This window comes from Ailuropoda melanoleuca, chromosome 1, assembly GCF_002007445.2.
Source record: "Ailuropoda melanoleuca isolate Jingjing chromosome 1, ASM200744v2, whole genome shotgun sequence".
NCBI lineage: Eukaryota > Metazoa > Chordata > Mammalia > Carnivora > Ursidae > Ailuropoda > Ailuropoda melanoleuca.
Genome location: NC_048218.1, coordinates 65,542,209 through 65,562,151, shown reverse-complemented (window position 1 = coordinate 65,562,151; position 19,943 = coordinate 65,542,209). Strand labels below are relative to the sequence as shown.

At 51.9% G+C, this 19,943-nt stretch overlaps 1 protein-coding gene across 4 annotated transcripts in view; it reads left to right on the top strand.

The window, feature by feature from the left end:
- Nucleotides 1-19,943, top strand: part of MYLK (myosin light chain kinase) — a 263,098-nt gene that overhangs the window by 149,988 nt on the left and 93,167 nt on the right. For 3 of the 4 annotated variants that reach the window (XM_034659556.1, XM_034659553.1, XM_019803103.2), the window contains 5 exons: nucleotides 457-475; nucleotides 1,634-2,169; nucleotides 2,724-2,930; nucleotides 7,316-7,450; nucleotides 10,516-10,668. In XM_034659556.1, the coding sequence (XP_034515447.1) occupies nucleotides 457-475; nucleotides 1,634-2,169; nucleotides 2,724-2,930; nucleotides 7,316-7,450; nucleotides 10,516-10,668 (1,050 nt within the window). Of the gene's footprint in view, nucleotides 1-456; nucleotides 476-1,633; nucleotides 2,170-2,723; nucleotides 2,931-7,315; nucleotides 7,451-10,515; nucleotides 10,669-10,911; nucleotides 11,015-19,943 lie in introns of those variants that run through there. The other variant, XM_034659569.1, reaches the window with a different exon arrangement.

Sequence of the window (19,943 nt, the reverse complement as noted above, 5' to 3'; positions counted from 1 at the left end):
GGAGGTATTTGTCAAAGCTGCTCATTTGGGGAGGTTTGTTTTTGAGGGCACATGTAAGTTAAACTGTTCGGGTTTGAAATTTTCAGATGTTTATTCCGGTTTGTCCCTCGATTGGTTTCCTTCTGTGGCTAGTGAACAGGACAGGTCCCATGGCACAGGGTAGCGTTGCCAAGGCTTCCAGAGAAGGCCCAGGGCCACAGGCCTGGACAGTGTCTCAAAGAGGGCTCCAAGGAGCTCATCAGATGAACCCAAGCAGTTCAGGACCAGGGAGGCAGAAGGAGGGAGGGAGGGAAGGAGGGAAAAAGGGAGGGAGAGGGGGGAGCATAGGTGGGCGGCCCAGTGAAAGCAGGGGAGGTGAACACTCTATAAGAAATGAAAACCAGTGCTGTCTTATCACTGTCTCCTCTTGGTACATAAAATAGTCCACTAACAGTTTCCCCTTCTCCCTTTTTCCAGGTTTGGACAATGCCAATCGGTACGTCTAGGCTTTATAATCACTCTTTCCATTTTGAGATGCCCTGCAAGAAAAGAGAGGTTGTATGGAGAAATGCCCCGAATATCCGAGTTGTCGTGTAGGAGGGAGAGCTGACCGTTGGGGCCATTGTTAGGTTTTGGTTTGTTCTATGGCAGTATGCCACACAGGCTCTGGAGTAGCTTGCCGTCGTAGCAAGACTCTGGAAGACACAGTGCCATCATCTTTCTCCGCGTCTGGGCAGTCGCAGTTAGTTGTCACTAGGAAGGGCACTGACTAGGGAGCCTGACGCGTGCCAGGCAGGATCCGCTCACCCGCGTAGCATGTCTTCCTCAGAAGCTTCCTTCCCCGTGCATGAGGCCTGGAGCTAGACACCGGGTCTTCTGGGTGGGCAGACATCTGGGGGAGGGAAAGGGCTTTAAACAGCTGCACGAAGCCCCAGTTACAAGCTGGGGCGCGTCCGAGGCAGAGGAACGAGCCTCGCTAATTCAGGTTAGAGGGTCAGAGAACCTTCCTGGACACTTGATGTTTGCACTCAGATCCTTGAAGGGGAATATTAGCCAGGTGAAGAAAAGTGTGGGGAGAATGTTCCCAGCAGGGCAGTAGCATGCCTGAAAGCGGGGAGATGAGAGAGAGGTGAGCCCTGGGGGACCCAGAACACCGCTGTGGCCGCAGCCTGGCAGGCACGGAGACAGTCTTGAGAGGCCCAAGAGGCAGCGGGAACAGCTCACCTAGGGCGTCCTTGCAGGCCACGTGGAGCAGCTTGGGTTTTACTCTCGGTGCAGTGACGATGGGCTGTGCTTGCCGTGCAGACAGTGGCTCGGAGAGGGCCGGGGGGACGAGGGGGAGGCGGTTTCGTGGGTGGGGAGAGCAATGGGGGGGGGAGAATAAAGGCAGATTGGATAAATGCAGATAGAACAGGCTCTGGGTTGGGATGAGGGGCAAGGAATCGTCAGGAATGGCTGCTTGCCCTCTGCCCTGGGAAGCTGAGAAGGCTGCAGAGAGAGACTTTCGCTTACACTCTGTCTTCATTTGTGGGCTTTTGTGATCCCTGGAATCTGTGCTTGTGATGATTAATGCTTATGAGTAACCAGATAACCATTCTATTTCTCTTTCTTCGTCCCTGTTGCCACCCCATCCCCACCAACCACCACCATACAGGCCATTGGTGAGAGGAACAAAGGCGGCCAGTTCAGATACCAGGAAGGAAGTGACCAATGGAACCACACTGGGGCCGAAACTGGACAGCCTGGAGTCTGCCACCGAGAGAGGGAACTGCTCCAGCACCCAGAGAGGGGGATCCCCGACCCGGGCCCCAAGTAGCCAGACTCAGCCCCTGAGGGAGTCCCAGCCAGAGCCGTCCGGGGACCCACCCAGAAAGGGCCTGAGGAGCCCCGTCCTACAGAAGACTTCCAGCGCCATCACCCTACAGGCTGCAAGAGTCCAGCCAGAAGCAAGAGCACCAGTGTCGGGCACCCTCTCATGTCCCGGAGAAGAGAAGGAGAGGCCCCCTGTGTCCCCCCCAGCCACCCTCCCCACCAAGCAGTCTGTCCTGGGAAGCCAGGAGGTGGTGAGCAAGGTTGCTACCAGGAAAATCCCCATGGAGAGCCAGAGGGATTCCACCTTCCCCAAATTTGAGAGCAAGCCCCAAAGCCAGGAAGTCAGTGAAGATCAGACAGTCAAGTTCAGATGCCAGGGTGAGTAGAGCTAAAGAAAGTCACTGTCCCACCCCACCCCACCAGTGTAGCCCCTGGTGGTCACTCCCTCTGTCAGTACAGTGGTATCCACCCAGCCCCTTGGACTAGAACCCAGCCCGCCCTGGAAGCCACCTTCTAGGACAGACTCGGTCTAGTAACGTGCCTTTTTCTGGAGAAACACCCAGCAGTGGTCTGTTGCTTGTCGTTGGATATGGCATTGACCCTGTATCCTACTTCTTACCACCCTAGACGGGAAAACCCATCATCACCATCACCATCCAAAGATAAGCCACAGGGACTCTTGCTCTTTTTCCCCTTCTGCTGGCTTTGGCTGATCTGGAGACCTGGCTTGTCGCCCTCTGTCCCTCCTCCCTGTGACCTGCCTCATCTTGAGGTGTTTACTCGCGTACAGTGCAGGGTGAAGGGTCAGAGAGCCTATTTTGCAGGAGGGCACCTCAAACCAGAGCAGGCTTCTCCCTCGGGTCCAGCCTCCCGCCTGCCCCACAGCACAGTGCACTCTCTGGGAGCCTCATGTCCTTCACCTGGCCATGTAGTTTCAGGGACCCCGAAGCCTGAAGTGACCTGGCTCCTGGAAGGTGCCCCCGTGAGGAGACGAGAAGGCGTCGTTGAGGTTTATGAAGAAGGCGGGTGCCATTACCTCTGCCTGCTGAGAGCGCGGGCCAGGGACGGTGGGAGCTACAGCTGCACGGCCTCCAACGTCCGAGGCCAGGTGTCCTGCAGTTGGACCCTCCTGGTGAAACGTGAGTACGCTCCTCCCGTCCGCCTGGGTTCTCTGTGGGGGCCCTCCATGGGACGCCTGCTACCCCCGTGCAGGGTGTACATCCCCACCCACATGCCAAGGCCAGAGTCACTCTCCGGGGCAAATGACTCCTGATGAGGAGTTCGCACCAGAGTCACCTCAGGACAAGCGTGCCCACCCCCATGCCCAGCCCTGCCAAGAGCTCCCTTTTCTGGGTTCCTCAGCTGTCCAAGGAGTGCCATGACTCACTTCTGTAACCACAGAGAACCAAACATTCACTAAATATACGCGTTAAGAGTCATATGAGATGATGTGGGATCCCGCATCTTTTATGTTTTTTGTAATATCTGTTTATAAAAGTTGTGCCTGTTCATTGTGGGGGATTTAAACACATTATAGCTTTATGACTCAGAAATAAATGATATTTTAATGTTTTTACAACAAAATCGACATTGTGCTGTTTGTATACTGCTTTCTATTCTAATTTGCTCATGTTACGTAAGCATCGTTCTATACGATTTCTTTCTATATTATTTAATATTATTCAAAAACATGAGTTTAATGGCCATGTAATATTTCATAGAATAGTATATATCTGATTATGCTTGGTCTTACTGTCAAATATTTAGATTGTTTCCATTTTATCACTATTGTAACAAAACTGTGATAAATATCTTTGTACCCATCTATCTCTCTACAAAATTTCCTCCTTAATTTAAATGCTATTTAGGCACTTTTGACCCAATGAGGAACATATTAAACCACAGGGGTAGAGTCAGCAAATTTCAGGCTTTTAGAAGTTCAGTGGACAAATAACCTTTGCCTGTTTTTTTCAGCAAATAAATTGCAAGAAAAAGAGGAAGGGAAGGACAACCTATAGGAAACTTAGATGAAAAGATACGTAAGAGACATCAATAATCGCAATCCTTTGTGTGGCTCCTGACTGAGACACCTTTAAAAAAATTTTTTTGTGTGGCTCCTGACTTTGTGTGGCTCCTGACTGAGACACCTTTAAAAAAATTTTTTTAATGAGAACACCAGGAAAATTGGAGCATTCACAAGATACTTGATATAAAAGAATTAATGCTGGTGGTGCACTAATTTTAATATACGATGGTGGTCTTTTGGTTAGTTTTTTTAAGTCTTTGTATTTTAGAGATATAAACTGAGTTATTTGCTGGTGAAATGATATGATATTTGCTTCAGAAATAATCCACGTGTAGTGGGGAGCTGGTGGGGGTACAAATGAAATGGGGTCGGCCGTGAGCTGATACTTAACTAAATTTGAGACACAAGTATATGATAATCCACAGTACTGCTCTCTTTCCTAGCGTGTGTATTTGAAATTTGCTGTAATAAACGTTTCCGAAAAAAGAAAGGGATAGAAAAGAACTTAGTGGTTCATCCATACAGTAGGATTCCATGCAGCCAATAAAACAAATATGGCTGACCTGCCGACTCTGATGGTGAAACATGTCCAAGATACTAGTAAGGGAGAAGAGCCACATGCAGAGCTGTGTGTATCATATGCTATTTGCATAAAAGGAGAAGAATCTATGTAGATGCGGGCAAACAGATGCTTATGTGCTTATGTGTGCCTAAAACATTTCTGGAAGGGTCCACAAGTCGCCTCAAGGAAAGGAAACTGGGGATGCTTAGAGAAGGGATGAGGGGTGGTCTTACTTCTCACTGCATGCATACTGGTGATTTACTTCTTAATTGGGATTTTCACTATGGTCATGAATTTCTTTGTAAGAAATAGTGTCCATTCCATTGGGAGGTGGGAGTGTCTGTAGAGTTCACAAGTCCAAGAGCCCGAGCCTTGTCTTCCCAGGCTCTGTGCAGGGGATGGACACATGGCATCATGTCCACCAAAGGTTGAAACAGACTTTTATTGGAGTGGTCGCTATTATTATTAAATGGAAGCTGTGCATCGAGACTTATTTGCAGCAAGTTGGGGGTGAAAGAGAATGTGGTCTTCCAAGCTCCCACGGAGCTGGGGCAAACAGGGTGGGAATTAAGCACGCCACCAAGCCGGCTCTTCTTACCAACGGTCAGCTGTTCGTTTTTGAATGCATGCTCTTCAGAATGTCGTAAGCCTTCGGTTAATTTCCACAGTTCTGAACAAGTTGATTTTGACCGTTTTTGCCACTTATTGCTTGTATGGGGGAGTGCATTCTCAGAAGCCCGTACTTTGCCGTTGCAAAAGTTCATCCGGGGGGCGCCTGGGTGGCACAGCGGTTAAGCATCTGCCTTCGGCTCAGGGCGTGATCCCGGCATTATGGGATCGAGCCCCCACATGAGGCTCCTCCGCTATGAGCCTGCTTTCCTCTCCCACTCCCCCTGCTTGTGTTCCGTCTCTCACTGGCTGTCTCTATCTCTGTCAAATAAATAAATAAAATCTTTAAAAAAAAAAAAAAAGTTCTTCCGGGCTCCCTCTCCCCTTGGAAACACTGACTGTTCTGAAACCTTTCCGGATAACTTCACCAAGACGCAGGTCACCTGATGTGTGTCCTTTCAGCTTCTCCTGCAACACCTTCTTTCCCTCTTTTTTTCTTGCTACGACACTAAACTGTGTCTGTCTCCCTTACCAGGACTTCTCTGTCCATCTCTTCCCCTCTCCACAAAGATCTTATTTAATGATGATTCACCCTCCCACCATTTTTTCAACCTGTCCCCCTGCCCATATGCAGAGGCCTCTCTCTTCTCCCTACAGCCATGCTCTGGGGAAAAAGGAAAGAAAATCTTCCCTTTGCCCAGTGGCCCCTTAAGCTCCCACCCTATCTCTCCACTGTCTTTTGCCCCCAAACTCGCTGCAGGTCTAGTCTCAATGCCCACTGTCCATTCGATGGTAACAGCTAACACTCCACAAAAGTGTGCTCAATGTGTCAGTCGTGCTCAATGTGTCAGGCTTTGTGCTAAATGCTTTATCCCTATTGGGCCATTTAGTTATCCCAACGGTCTGAGGAGATCGTTGTAGTCACACCCATTTTCCAGATGAGAATACTGAGCTGTGGTGAAGTTAAATGATGTGTCCAAGGTCACATGCCTTGTAAAAGATAGCATGTTTCTAACCCATGTTGGTTTGACATGGAAGTCCATATTTTTTCAACGGCTCCCAGAGGCATTTCCCTGTGAAGGAATGTGACACCGGCTGGGAAGAGGGATAGAGGTGCCTTCCCACACCTCTCGAAGTAGTCTGTCCATCCCTTCCCTCAGCGCCAGTCCCAATCAGATGCACCATCGTTCAGACTTAGCTGCTGTCCCACAGCCGACCGACTCTCCCCTTAGGGGAGCTCTCGTGTGGAGGAGGAAGTGAGGATGCCGAGTCAGAGAGCCAGGGGTGAAGCCTGCCCTTGCCGTTGGGCTGGACTCTGAGAAATTACTCACCTGGCCTATAAAATGAGCTTAAGATAGCGACCTCATGGCACTGTCACAGTCACATCTGGGAAAGTACCTGGCACATAGGAAGCCCTCACGTACCAGTTTTTGTCCTTAAACCCCTGCAGTATGATACGGCTTACCCCTCACCATGGCATGGAATAGCTTCTCCTGAAAGGCACTGCTGAGGCCTCTTCTAATCACCAGATCCCTTCCCCTTTGTCGGCTGTCAGCCACCTTGACATTTCTGCATCATGTTCTGCTCGTGGAAGAGATGATCTATCCCTATTGCTCTTAGTTAAGCCCCCCCCCTCCGCCTCCCGCCATCTACAAAATGCTCCCCCAGTCCACCAGTAGAGGGCTTCTGGAAAGTTCAGCTCAGTGGTTCTCAACGAAACTATGCATCACAATCCTGAGGGAACTTCGTAATGCCTAGTCCCAGGCCCCCAGCAGTCCTGAGCCATTGGCCTTGGAAAACTAGGACACATATGAGTCTTTATCATTTGATGCAGTCCTGGAATTGGAAAAAATAACAATTTAAAATTGAAATGTCCTCACCAGTGGGCATGTTGTCTCTACAAGTACAAAGATACTCTCAAGGTCATGCAGGTCCGACAGGGTGTTAAAGGAGAGAAGGGGCCCCGGGAAGTAAAGGGGGCCACAAAATCAGGGAAGGAGCTCTGCGGATTCTCCAGGACAGCAGACACGCTGGGATCGGAGGCGCCTGAGTCCCAGAGGAGAGGGGGCAAGCCCATGTCCTGAGTACTCCCTGGCCTGGGCTGTTCCATGACCGGGAATAAGCCCCTGCTGGTTTCTCGGCCTCAGGCCCCAGGTCTCCACACCTGTGGTGCTGCCTGCCTCCAAGTGTGAGGAGAGGTTAAGGCCAAGCCAGGCTCCTGGGGAACCGTGGGTGCACCTGCCCGCGAGGCTCGGGGTGACTGTGGTGCTTCAGCAGAGCACGCCAGCTGCGGTCTGAGATGGCCTGTCTGTTCTCTGCCCTTGCAGGGCCGGCCGTGATGGAGGTGGTGCCCTCATTCTCCAGGGTCCTGAAGGACTGCACGGTCGTTGAGGGCCAGGACTTTGTGCTGCAGTGCTCAGTGCAGGGGACCCCAGTCCCCCAAATCACTTGGCTGCTCAACGGTGAGTTCCCCCTGCTCCAGCCCCCCGGGTCTTCTGGCCTTGCCTGCATTCTCACTTGGCTTGCTCCGTTTATTACTCAGAACCATACAGGGTCCAGAGAGTTCATGGACCCGTGGAGTCTGCTGTTGCCAGGCTGGGGACACTGGGCAAGTTACCATTCCTATCTGAGCCTGGAGCTCCTGCAACACATGCATAACGTCAGCTACCTCCCGGGGTGGTGGCTGTGAAGTAAATTAGATCCTTTATACAGAACAGCTAATGCACGAGGGTGCACAAGCCATTGGGTTCCGTTATGTGGCCAGGCTCATAGTAGGCCCTTGGTAAATATTTGTTGAGTCAGTAAATGAACAAATTAACAAATTAGTGAACCATACTAGAAGTTACTAATGGAAGCTCACCTTTTATTTAGTGGCAGTTTGTTTTGGAATGCTTAGGCCAGTAATTCTTTCTAATGTTACAGTCCTGTAAAGACAAGCCAACTTTTTTTTTTTTTTTTTGCCAAGTAAGGTTTTTTGAAAAAATTAGTTATCGTATATTATCACTCTTCTCTTGGTAAAAGAGCCTTTCAATTCCAAAAGTATGGGAGAACTCTAATTTTAGAACCGAGGACACTCCATCAAATTGATGACATTGAGCAGGGTCTGTTTTGGGAACCCCTGCTTTGGGGATCCACAGGGAGGATAAAGGAGGAGCTGCCAGTCAGGAGACAAGGGCACTTAGCCTTCTCTGCCCTCTCGGGGTTGGGGGACCTTGGACACCCCCCTTCACCTTTCCTGGTGTCAGCTTCTTTATGGATGAGGAGATGGGCTGGAACAGATTTGGGACCTCAGCCAGCTCTCAGGGCTGATAGAATAGGCTCCTTAAGGAACAGCGGCACGTGTCACCTGTGCACCAAATACCCCCCAGCCATTTCTACACTATTGGCGTGTTATTTGTGAACCTTCCTAGTTGGTGTAGTTTGCTTAGGCTTTGCTAAGCAAAGCTAGTCAGTGAGAAAAGGTGCATATGGTCTTCCTATGTGTCATTTTCTTGGGCAAATAAGTGACAGTTGAGGTCACCCTTCCCTCCACCCCTCGCTATGGGCAGAGCTTCTGTCGGATCCCGTGACTGACTACAAAGAGGCAGCCTCCTTGCAGCTGGAACAGAACACAGATGTTAAAGACTAGTAATGGATCTGAGTAAGAGAGTTTCACTTCCGTCTGGCTCAGAGTCCAGACCAGAGGTCAAGAAACATTTTCCGTAACAGCCAGATAGTAAATATTTTCAGCTTTACTGGCCATACAGTCTTTGTCACAATTACTCAACTCTGCTGTTGTGGCAGCACAAAAGCAGCCAGAGACAATATGTAGATGAATAAGTGTGGCAGTGTTGCAATAAAACTTCATTTATGGACACTGAAATGTGAATTTCATACAGTGTTCCCAGATCAGGAAATAGTTTCCCTTTGATTTTTTTCAACGATTTAAAATCTGTAACAACCATTCTTACCTTTCAGGCTGTACAAAAGCAGGCTGCAGGTCAGATTTGGCCCATGAGCAGTAGTTTGCTGACCCCTGGTCTACACCGCTCTGAACTGGGAAAAGCAACCCCACCTTTTTAGTCTTGGTCAATCTTGGCATTTCCTCACTGTTACCACTAGAGGGCGATCGTGCTCAAGTTCCCTTGGCCGCTAACCATCTGGTCTTACCAGTTTCCCGGCTGGAAGAGTTCCATGTCTCCCAATTCTGAGTGCACTGAGCCAGCAACTCCTTTCTGGGGCCACCATTCTATCCCATGTGTGTAGGGGCAAAGTGAGTTATGCTTCAGTAACAAAAGAGGTCTCAAACACTGTTGGCACATTTCAACAGCAGAGGCATTTCGATGGCATCATAGAATGTATTGGTATTCTCAAGGAAGAGAGGTTTTAGAGTGTCGTTTTTCACAAAAAGTGAAGCTCAGTGTTCAATGCTCTCGGTAGCCCAGTCCTGGCCCCTGCCTCTCCCAGCGCCCAGCCCCACCTTTACAAAGTGCTGTAGTTCGGGCAGATCTCTTCCCTCCCGCCCTATGGCGTGCTTGCTTGGCAGTCTCTGCAGACTGTCATGGAGACACAAGGTGTTGCTATGTGCGGAAGAAAACATTGCATTGCAGGGAGAGGACTGCTTTTTGTACTTTCTCCTTCCTCCCACTGCCCACCCCCAATTTTATGAAGTGCAAACCAGGACCCCGGGGCCTGACAAGGGAAGAAACTGACAGTTGCTTCCTATATGGTGAGCAGACACATTCCTGTTCTGAGGCCAGAATCTTTAGTAATGAGATTTTTTTTCCCCCTGGAATTGAGAGTTCACATCCTGGAATGATAAAGTCCCGGGAACATATAGCATTAAGGAAACCACTGAAGTTCGTTGCATGCACTTCTATCTCCATGGAGGACTTTACGTGACCTGAATAAAGGGCCTCGCATGGCAAGGACTCTGGAAAGAAGGGGCCAGAGTCATTTTTAGTTTCCTATATTTATCTTTTCCCTGAACCCTAATATGCACCGAAATGCACCTAATTGCAGCCTCAGCTTGAGGTCACACACTTGCTTTCTGATGAATATCTGCAATGGGAAATGGAATCATTATTTCTGGAGACATCTAAAAGGAGCCAGGAGCCTCCTGTGGTCTGGGTGAGGCCTGTTGTGCCTGAGGCTGGGCTATGGGCCAGGTGACCCTGTAAGATTCTTTCCAGGCTCAGTATTCTGTGAAGTCCAGGCTGTGGATGTGGGGACTGTTCCTTTAAACAAATGCACAGAACTATGCCCCCTTCCCTTCTGCATTCGAAATGCTTCCAGAATCTCTCCCCACAGTCCTTCCAGTCCCAGCCTTGCTCCTGGACCCCAACAATCACTGCCTCTCCTTCATCTCCCTCCCTCACACCTGCTTTCCTGTCCACCTGCAAGCCTCTGTCCAGCTGGCTAGGGGAGGGCCTGACATGTCATCCGCCCGCCGTGGATCTGAGCAAGACTGGTGACATGACAGCAGCAGCAACCCCCCCCCCACTCGGGGAGCCCCTTGGCCTGAGCCTTCCTATGCTTCCCTCCACAGAGCAGCCCATCCAGTACGCTCACTCCTCCTGTGAGGCTGGCGTGGCCGAGCTACACATCCAGGACGCCCTGCCGGAAGATGACGGCACCTACACCTGTCTGGCCAAGAACACCGTGGGGCAGGTGTCCTGCAGCGCCCGGGTCACTGTCCATGGTAGGAGCCTCTGGGCACCTCTCTAGAAGCACCTTTGCTGCAGACACCTGCTTTGGAGAAAGAGCACAGTGCACCTGAAGGCAGGCAGGTGGAGGAACCAGCCTCTAGAGGTCCACAGTGACAAGGGGCTGCCATGGCAGATGACTAGGCAAAGGCCTGTTTCCCACCCCCTCACCCTGTCGGGGCTGAGGGAAGATGCGGGGGAAAGAGGCTCAGGAAGCTCCCAGTGTGGTAGGAAGAAGTCCTCGCACGTGCAAGATGCCCCAGGAGGACTCACACACCCCCTTAGGACTTAGGGGACGCACAAATGCCACCTCCCGCGCTGGGGGCTTCAAGAGGGTACCAGGTTAGTTCCCCTTTTCCTTCTGACCCTGCCCCTCCCCACCAGCCTGGGCTGGTTCTCGTACATCAGCAGCCTGGCGTCCAGTAATCTGATTATCGTGCTCATCCATTGAGCCGCGCCAAGCCCTTCGTCCTGGGAAGCTGCAGGGGCGTCACGGCACTCGAGACAGAGCCGTCTGGGCTGTGGGATCGGCGGGCATGGTGATAGTGCCCAGGGAATGCTTCCTGGGACCGGGGTGTCCAGGTAAGCCTGCCTCCCCACCCTTCCCCGGGCCTGGCTCCCGCTCCTGTGTGTGCCTGGGGCCGGGGGCTCGGACGGGTGTGCTGTGCTCTGCTTTCCCAGCACACTGGCAGGAGACCACATCTCTTCCCTCTGTCCCCCAGGGTTCAGGTCTCATGGGGAGAGTCCCCCTATAACGTGAGCAGCTGCCTTCTGGGAGGCCACAGGACCTGGTTTCACTGGAAAGGGCAAGGGGAAAAATCACGTGCTGGTTACTTTGTTAAGTACTTTCTCATTTAGACTTCAGCAGCCCTGGGGAGGGCTGTGCTCTCCCTGTTTTTTACACAGAAGGGTCTGGAGGTCTCAAAAAGCTTACGCAGCTTGCCTAAGCACACAAGCTGGTAAGTCAGACTGGTCTTTCAGACCTAGATCCTCGTGACTCCAAGCCTGTGCTCATTCCTATGCCCTGCCCTTTTCCAGAATGTGCGTCCACTGGCCCAAAGGGACAGCCTGGGCCCTGTAGGCTGGGCAGTGTCGCCCCTGAAGGCCTGGGCCCTGTAGGCCGGGCAGTGTCGCCCCTGAAGGATTAAGGGGCTTGTGCTGACGCAGGCTCTGTGAGGCTCTCTGCCAAGAAGGGGCACACTCCTGGGCCTCCCCAGTTTCTCTCAAGTGCTCAAGCATGGAGTCGTCAACTGGCCTCCACTTCCTTCCAGGAAGCCATTCACACGCAGGTGGAAGCTTGCCTCTGCCCGCCGCCCCCCCGCCAGGAATCTGTCAGCCAGAATTCTGGCTGACATATCTATCCACTTCATCCTCACAGATCTCCCCTCATGGCTCATTGAGGGGCCTCAGGAAATCTTGATAATGAAACAAGAAGAGATCTGAGCTTCATCTTTTTGGGCCAGCGGAGCAGCCCTCACCTTCCCAACAGGGGGCTCTCCTTGGAGGTCCAGGTGGCCTCTCCAAAGCCTAGTAAGAGGCAAGAGGGCCAGAGTGACATGTGACGAGTCTATTGCCCAAGACTCTCCCCACTAGCCTCAGCCAGTGGCCCTGCTAATCTGGTGCCTGTCCCCACTCGCCCAGGTTTAGATTGGATTAAAGAGACCAGCTGAGCTGATAGGCCCTCCGGAGGTGGGGGTCCCCAGATGAAGGATCAGGGAGTCTTTGGGGCCATCCTCCTTGTCCCCAGGTGTGTGGGAGGAGTGGGCCTGGGTGACTGCCCATCCAAGTGTGTTTTAAAGCAGAAACAGGTCCCCAGCAGTCACTCTGCCAGAGCCTTTTGGGTTTGCTCTGGGAGCAGCCCTGTGTGAGTGAGAACTGCCTCCTGGTGTGGGGATTTGCTGGCCTGTGAAGGCCAAACAGAGGCTCAGACACCATAAATGGTGAAGCAGGCTGAGAGAGGCGGCCAGGCGCACAGGCCGCAGGGCTGGGCTGTCTGCACAGGAGCGAGGCGGGCTGAGCCTGGCGCAGTGACACCCCTGACTCCCTGCCCCCAGGCGCTCGGGCAGCTCAGGGCCACGTCCTGCACTGTCCTCAGCCTTGGAGTTTTTCTTACTTTATTGGCAGCTCCTGGGGCTCCAGGTCTCTGGGGGCGGCTGAGGAGACAGGGAGGGCGNGGGGGGGGGGGGGGGGGGGAAGGGGGGAGGCATTTGTTCCTACTGTACCCAGCATGGTTCTGGCCCCTGCTTAGCTGCCCAAGGCCTGGCCCTTCTGTTAACCCTCAGGGTGGCACCAGCCACAGTCCCATCGTGGCTGTGGAGCAGACTGGCCGGGAGCAAATCCGGCTGCACCACTAGCTCACCTGGCCACGGGGGTGCCATTCGCCCCTCTTCTATGCAGTGGGGACACTGATAGTCCCAGTCCCAGTACTGAGGATTAAGTACACGTGATGTCCTCAGAACAGAGGAAGGGCTCCGTGTGTGCTCTTGTGATGACTGTCCAACGGACCCCCCCCCCACTTTTACACAAGGTAAAATCGTTTAAAATGCCAAGTCTAAGCGGTTTTACCAAAGGACCAACTTTGCCACAGTGGGTGGGTGGGTGTCTGTCCATCTGTGTGCCTGTTCATTTGTTGTTAGTAAGGGGCAAGAATCCCAGAGTCCTAGAGGGAGGGAGGGAGGCCCCGGGCAGACGCTAAGGCCAGAGGACGACCCCATTCTAGGGGCTCCAGCCACGAGAGGGCGCCCTTGAGCAGGGCGCCCCCGCTGTCTGCTTTCCCCGGAGGGGCGGTTTCCAGGGCAGCGGTGCTGCAGGCACACGCAGCGGAGAATCCCGCGGTGCCCCACGCAACGCCAGGTGTGGGCGCTCTTTCTCACCTCGTTAGCCTTCTGCCAGGGTTTTGCAATAATCCAGAAATCGCTGGCCCAGCACTCTGACCTGACTTCTGCGGCCGCTTAACCCCGCTTTCTCTGCCTCCTCTCCTCAGCAACCCCTTTCTCCAAAATCTGCGTCTCTCCGCAACAAATGTCATTTCCTTTAGGAAGCCCTCCCGGGGAACCTCCCTTATCATTGTGCTTATTTGCCAACAAATCTGTACTGAGGCCCTGCTTTGGGCCAGACGTCATTCTGGGGAGGCTGCAGGGAGCAGGACAGGCAAGCTCTGCGTTCTGATGGGGAGACACGCAATAATCAGCACCTAGTTTAAACAAAAACTGACCGAGAAAGGTGGAAGGGATCCTTCTGGAGGATGGGTGAGGACATTGGGTGGTGAAGGAAGGCTCCGGGTGGAGGCGACTTTTGAGCAGAGACTTCAGTGAGCTGGAGAGAGAGTGCTCCAGGCAGGCGGGGCAGCAGGTGCAAAGGCCCTAAAATTGGGAGCGAGGTCAGCCAGCCTATTCGAGGAACAGCGAGATAACCAGGGTGGCTGGAGCGAGGCGAGAAGGTGTTCAGAGAGAGAGAAGCAGGTGCACCTCGTGCAGAGCCTCTAGGGTAAGGAGCCCGCATTTTACTCTAACTGTGGGATTTTACTCTAATTGCTTGTTTAATTGTCTTCCCTGCCAGACTGTATGCTCCCTGAAGGCAGGGACTGTGTCTTAGTCATTATTGCACGTGGCTCAGGGCCTGCTGTGTGAGCAGGTGTTCAGGGAATGGAGGGAAGCACTCGGCGATAGGCGGTCTCCCCATACGTGCAGCAGGGCGTCCCTCCAGCTCCTGACTTCCCTGGGGGTCTCAGTGCTCGTTGGAGTGTGTAAGAAACCCTCCAGCTAGCTCTCAAGAGTCCCTCAACAAATATTCCTTCTGTCCTCCTCCCACCCCAGGATAAAAAAAAATCTCCCATAGTTAACCGGGCAATGAAATCCTTCCCCCACCAACCCAACCCAAGATGGAGACTAAAGGGCGATTAATCCAAATTCCTGCAGAGCCCAGGAAGATCGGAGGGAGAGTAAATATTTCATTGTATTTGGACTGAGTCATTGGGGTGGGGGGGAGACTTCCTCAGGTGAGAATAATTTATCTCCCCCTGGAGTATCTTTGTCAAGGGTGAAATTCTTAAGTGACTAGATTTACTAACTTGCTAACTGTGTCCATTTTGACTTTAGTGTCTCAGCCTAATGGTGTTTATTTAACTGAAGGCTTGTTGGGCCTCTTAAAGGCACCTGAGGACATAAAAGGGTCAGGAAATGTTTTAAGAAACTGATGTCTAGAGTAAAAAAATGAAACTTAGCGCATCAGTAGAAGCCCGGTTCACTCTCAGGTTAGTGACACATGCTTGGTGGGGCAGCTCAGAGCCCTGATAGCCTCCCACCCCCACCTCTCTCCCAAGTTATGCTTAGGTACTTTGGATGCTGTATGATCTGTCCGGTGGTGTGAGGTACGCACTCTCCCCTCAATAAGCTTACGAGCACTGAAAACATTTCTAATACTTATGTTAGCTGAAGAGAAATTTACTGAAGAAAGATAAACATTGGTTTTAATTCTTTTTTGTGTTGTGTTTTAAGACCCTTAGCCCATCCACCACATGTCCAAAAGTCTTTTAAGTTCTAAGAAGGCAAGCAGATAAATGTTGAATTATTTTATAACCAATATTCTAGTTTTATATAGTTTGAATACAACAGAAACCGCGTTGTGCGCCACGTGGGTTCTCCATGTCACAGAAAGACTTCTGAGTATATGTTTGTACCTGTGTGTCCCTGTCATTGAACTGGAGCCTTGTTTTACTAACTGGACAATTAGAGATGCAGAACTGTCTAGTTCTCCAGCCCACTGTTGGCCATGTCTGTCATTACTTGCTTGGAGTCCTTGGTCAAGGACGCTATCCAGAATTACAGCCTTGTGTCCCTAAGAGCAGACATGTGATCCGCGCTATGATTGTGCGGTGGAGATGATGGTTTCCAGGTGCTCATCAGGAGGAAGCACTGCGGGCTTTGGCTGCTCTGCCTTTACAGTGAGAGTTTGGTTGTAACTTCTGAGTCAGTCAGAAAGCTGTGGTTGCAGTGACTCCTGCTTCCCATCCCATCTACCATTACTGGTCAGAGATCTCTTGGGGAATGTCATACGTCATTGTTTCCTTTTGTGCTTTTCCTTGCACACTTCTATTCCCATTTGCTTCTTAGGTTCTAGAGAAGTCAGTGCGGGGGGGAAGGAAAGCCAAAAGAGCAAGGCTTTTTTTATGACACAGAAGTAAAAGTTTTGCTGAATCACCAAGTAGGTTTATTAGGTTAGGAGAGACTTGTTGGAAGAGAAGTCAGATACTGGAGATTTACACCTTGCATAAATGCCCTGCAAATAGGAAGGGACTGGGTGAAGGTAGGCTTCCTTTGGTGAGTTCTCTAGAGTCAACGGTTATGGCATATAGGGAAAGGAGGCTAGTCTGTGATCCCTAGACCGTGCTGGATTTTGAGCACCAAATAAAGGAAGGAGGGAGGACTGTGCTTCCAGAGCTCCCCTTCAGTTGGTGGTTTACTGAATTTCCATACTAAACGGGGCTTGGAGTGAATCAGATTTGCTGTTGGAATGATATTTTGCATGTAATGACTAAGCAAAAGAGCCAGCAGTGGTTTCCAACTATGCATTTGCAAGAGGTCTGTGTGTCTGCGCATGGGAGGCTTTAGGAGAGGGGGTGTTAGGAAGTAGGGGCGAGCCATTCCACATCCATTTTCATTTGGTGACCACCCGTGAATCCAGGGATGAGGGGGCGAGCTGCTGATGGCCTGAGGCTCAGAGAGTGGGACTTAGTAAATGGCCCTGACAGCAGTAGGCAGGGGTCCCTCTGTAGGGGAGAGTCCTCGGGGGCTCCTTGGATGGTAGGGTGTTTTCCACCAACACCCTGTCTCTATTTATCTGTCTGTGTCATCTGTTTAAGCACTTTCCAACCATTTTTTGTTTTAATCTGAAATAAGTTTTGAATGAGCCAGGAGCCTGCAGAGGGCCGTTTTCAAGGCAAGCGACTCAAAGTGGAAACGTGTATTGAATGCAAGTTCGGAACCCATCAGGATGGCTAATAGAAGGAGACGGGTGGAGAAAACGCTTCTAGGGAGAAACCACGAATTGTTTTTCCTGCTAAACCGTGGAAGGGAAAGGAAGGACCCAAAGGGAAGAGCAGGAGAATCATTGTAGTGTTGAGTTCATGTGAAGGTTTTAAACCACCGATGAGTGTTTTTAATGAGGAACGTTGTTTTGACAGGAAAAAAACGACTGGGTTAGAAAAGCTGGTTTGTCTTAGTTCATTCCCGTCGCAAGTCCACTTTCCCTTATGACTGAGCTCCACATGGGTGGAGAAAAGCCGTGCTCAGAGGCAAGGTGGCCGTGCGCCGAACCCAGCTGGGTAGCCAGGCCTGCCGCGGCTTCGGCCCCCGCGCCTCCCCCTCTGGGTCTCAGGGACCCGGCAGGTTCTCCGTTTACAACTTCTGCCTCACCAGAGCAAGAGGTTAATGTGGAAGTTCATGACAGGAGTCTTCAAACACAGTGGCTGATGAGTCAAAACAGAGCAAAAATGGCCAAGGAGGAAAACAGCGGAGGGCCGGTAGGGGTCAGTAGGTCACCCCCTTCCTTTGCCCTCCATCCATCCCCTCTCTGCCCCGTCCTCTGTCCTGCTCTCCCCCTTCTCCAGTCCCGTCACCAGCTTTAATGGATACAGCACCATTCTTGTTGTCGACACACTACTCCTAAGTATTCTTGATCTCAGGTCTTGTGTTTCCACGGAGGACAGGCTTGATCTGTTCCGTTTCTCTCAAAATGGAAGAGGGCACCCAGTAGCTAGCTAGGCAGTCAAATGACAGAGTGAGTCCGTAAGTGACTATGGAGTCACTGGCCAGGGGGACTGAGTACCAGCGCCACAGATGAGCTCATGTTCCATCTTTAGTTCTAGGCCAGTACATCAAGGGCACTCGGCCCTTCCTGGATCCCAGAGAGCAGGTGCTCTCCGGGCTTGGTCTCAGCAGAGCAGCAGGAAGCACAGCTGTGGGGGAAACCTGGGGTATATTTAGTCTGGCCCCATTTGAGCAGGGTGGCACGTCTGGCTCTGGGTCCCGGGGACCCCTCCCTTGCCATCTGTGTGCCACGGCCAGTGCCTGCCCTTCCCAGATGGAGGCGGCTCAGGTCCCTCTCGCCTCAGACCCTGCCTCCCTCCCCCTGCTTCAGACCAGGACTGTGCCAGATGACATCCAAAGCACAAGCCCAGAGGTGCGCCTCTCTAGGGGCACTGGCGAGTCTGGGCATGGACACAAACAATGACAGAGCTCCCAGTGGAATCTAGGCAGCTGGCCTTTGTTCTCAGGACAGCAGGGGAGAGAGTGTCCAGACCCGGCCCCTGGTGGTCATGTCAGCCCTGGACTCTTAGCACAGGCTGGCTCCCTTCTTTGAGCCTCAGCTCTCTCCAACAAAGTGGGGACACAATCTGCACTACCTCTGGGAATGTTGAGGATAACGCTGAACGGACTGCAGACATCCTTCAGAATCTTGAAGTGCTGGACTCTGCAAGGCACTGTGATGATGATGTCCCCTCAGTGGTGGCTTCTGATGCCCTTCCGGATCTGTCTGGTTCAGTGGGAATGTCCTGGTTTGGAGGACTGTTCTCATTGCTGTTATGGTCACATTGAGCGTGCCCAACCCAAAAAAGTCAATTGGGTTAGGAAAGGCAAAAAACCCCATTCTTTTTATTACATGCCAGATGTTGTTCTAGCTGCTTGACAGATGTTGCTGCTTTTAATCATCTAAAACCCCTGCAGTGTTGATCATGCATTATGCTGATGGTGTATACGTTACACTTACCAGCACTGCAGCGTCCAGAACTGATGGCACTGTGGGTAGGGAGCTTGCTTCAGAACACAGAGCCAGAGCTCTGAGTTCGGAGCACCACCTTCCACCCGTCTTCTCATGTCCTCCGTGTCTGTGCAAGAGTGAGCATAAACCAGTGCACTGGCGTGTGGGCCGCAGATGGGACAGAGCCATGTGGTTGGCTTCAAAACTAAATGCAGGACACACATCTCGCCCTTTTAACCTGGCTTGGCCTTGCTCTGCGTTAGCTTTTCTCCCCTGGCTAGAGTCTAGGATGTGGGTCAGCAGCTAAAACCCCTGTCCTTGTGGAGAGTTCGCCACTTGAGAAGCCTGGTTCCCGGGGAAGAGATGACCTCCAGAACATCGTGGCCTTCCATCAGGAGGCCTGGGTGTGACCTCCAGATCTGCTGGTGACCACCCCTGTGACCTCGCGCGGGTCACTTCACCTGAGCACACACGGCTTGGCCTCTCTATCGGGAGGGTGGGATGGTGGGCTTGGGGCTGGGGCCTCAGGATGCTAGTGAGGGCTGCTTTTCTCAGGCCGCTTCCAGAAAACTACGTGCCCCCACACTGAGATCGTCACGGCTCCTTAATCCCAGTGTAGAGTGTGTTTGTGGGAGGTTTGGTTGGTTTCTCTCGCTGTGAAGAATTTGGGGTGGCTGAATGCTAGGGACGACTTAGCCATTCACCAGCCTGGATTCAGCACTGATCCCATGTGACCCCAGTCTGTAGGTCTGAGGCAGGTTCATCTGCACGCTTACTGCCAATCACTTCCCTTTGCCCTCCTTCCACGCCTGGGAGGGTGGTGCCGTGGGACTCCCTGTCTTCCAGGCCGGGCGCCCACAAAGCAGTCATCCCACTCAATCTGTCTCCTGAGGGGCTGCAGCCAGGTTGTTCTCAAATTCTTTTACATATATCCCGGGAGAGTTTTAATCAATACATTTGTATTTCTAACAGTATTTGCCTTGGGTCATGTAAGAAACAAAACAAAAACAAGTCTTCAATCCTGGGGTGAGGGCCCCATCTCTCTGTTCGTTTGCAGCTGACAACCCACAAGTCATGGAGCCCAAGTGGGTAGAGTCAGTGCCCGTGTCAGCTTCACGCAGAAGATCTCATTGCTGTTGAATAGTCGTACGAAGTATTCACATGTTCTCTCTTTTAAAACTCGCCAAGTCCTGAAATTATACTGTCACCACCCTAACCACAGGTGAGGCCATAGAGCTTCAGAGAGAGGCAGTGACTTGCCTGAGGCCAGACCTGAGAGAGGGTAGGGGCCAAGGAGGGGTCTCGGAGCCGGAGCCGCAGGCTCAAAGGGGTGTTTGATGTTCCCGCAGCATGCAGGAATGCCCATCTACGGGGACCTCTGAAACTGGGGACTGGCTGAGGAAGCAGAGAAGCAGGAACGGGGGGAATCTAGACAGGCAGAAACATTTTGTCCTCAAGCCTCAGTCCGTGCAGGACAGGAAATTCCTCAACTCTCCCGAGGCAGCCTGCTTTC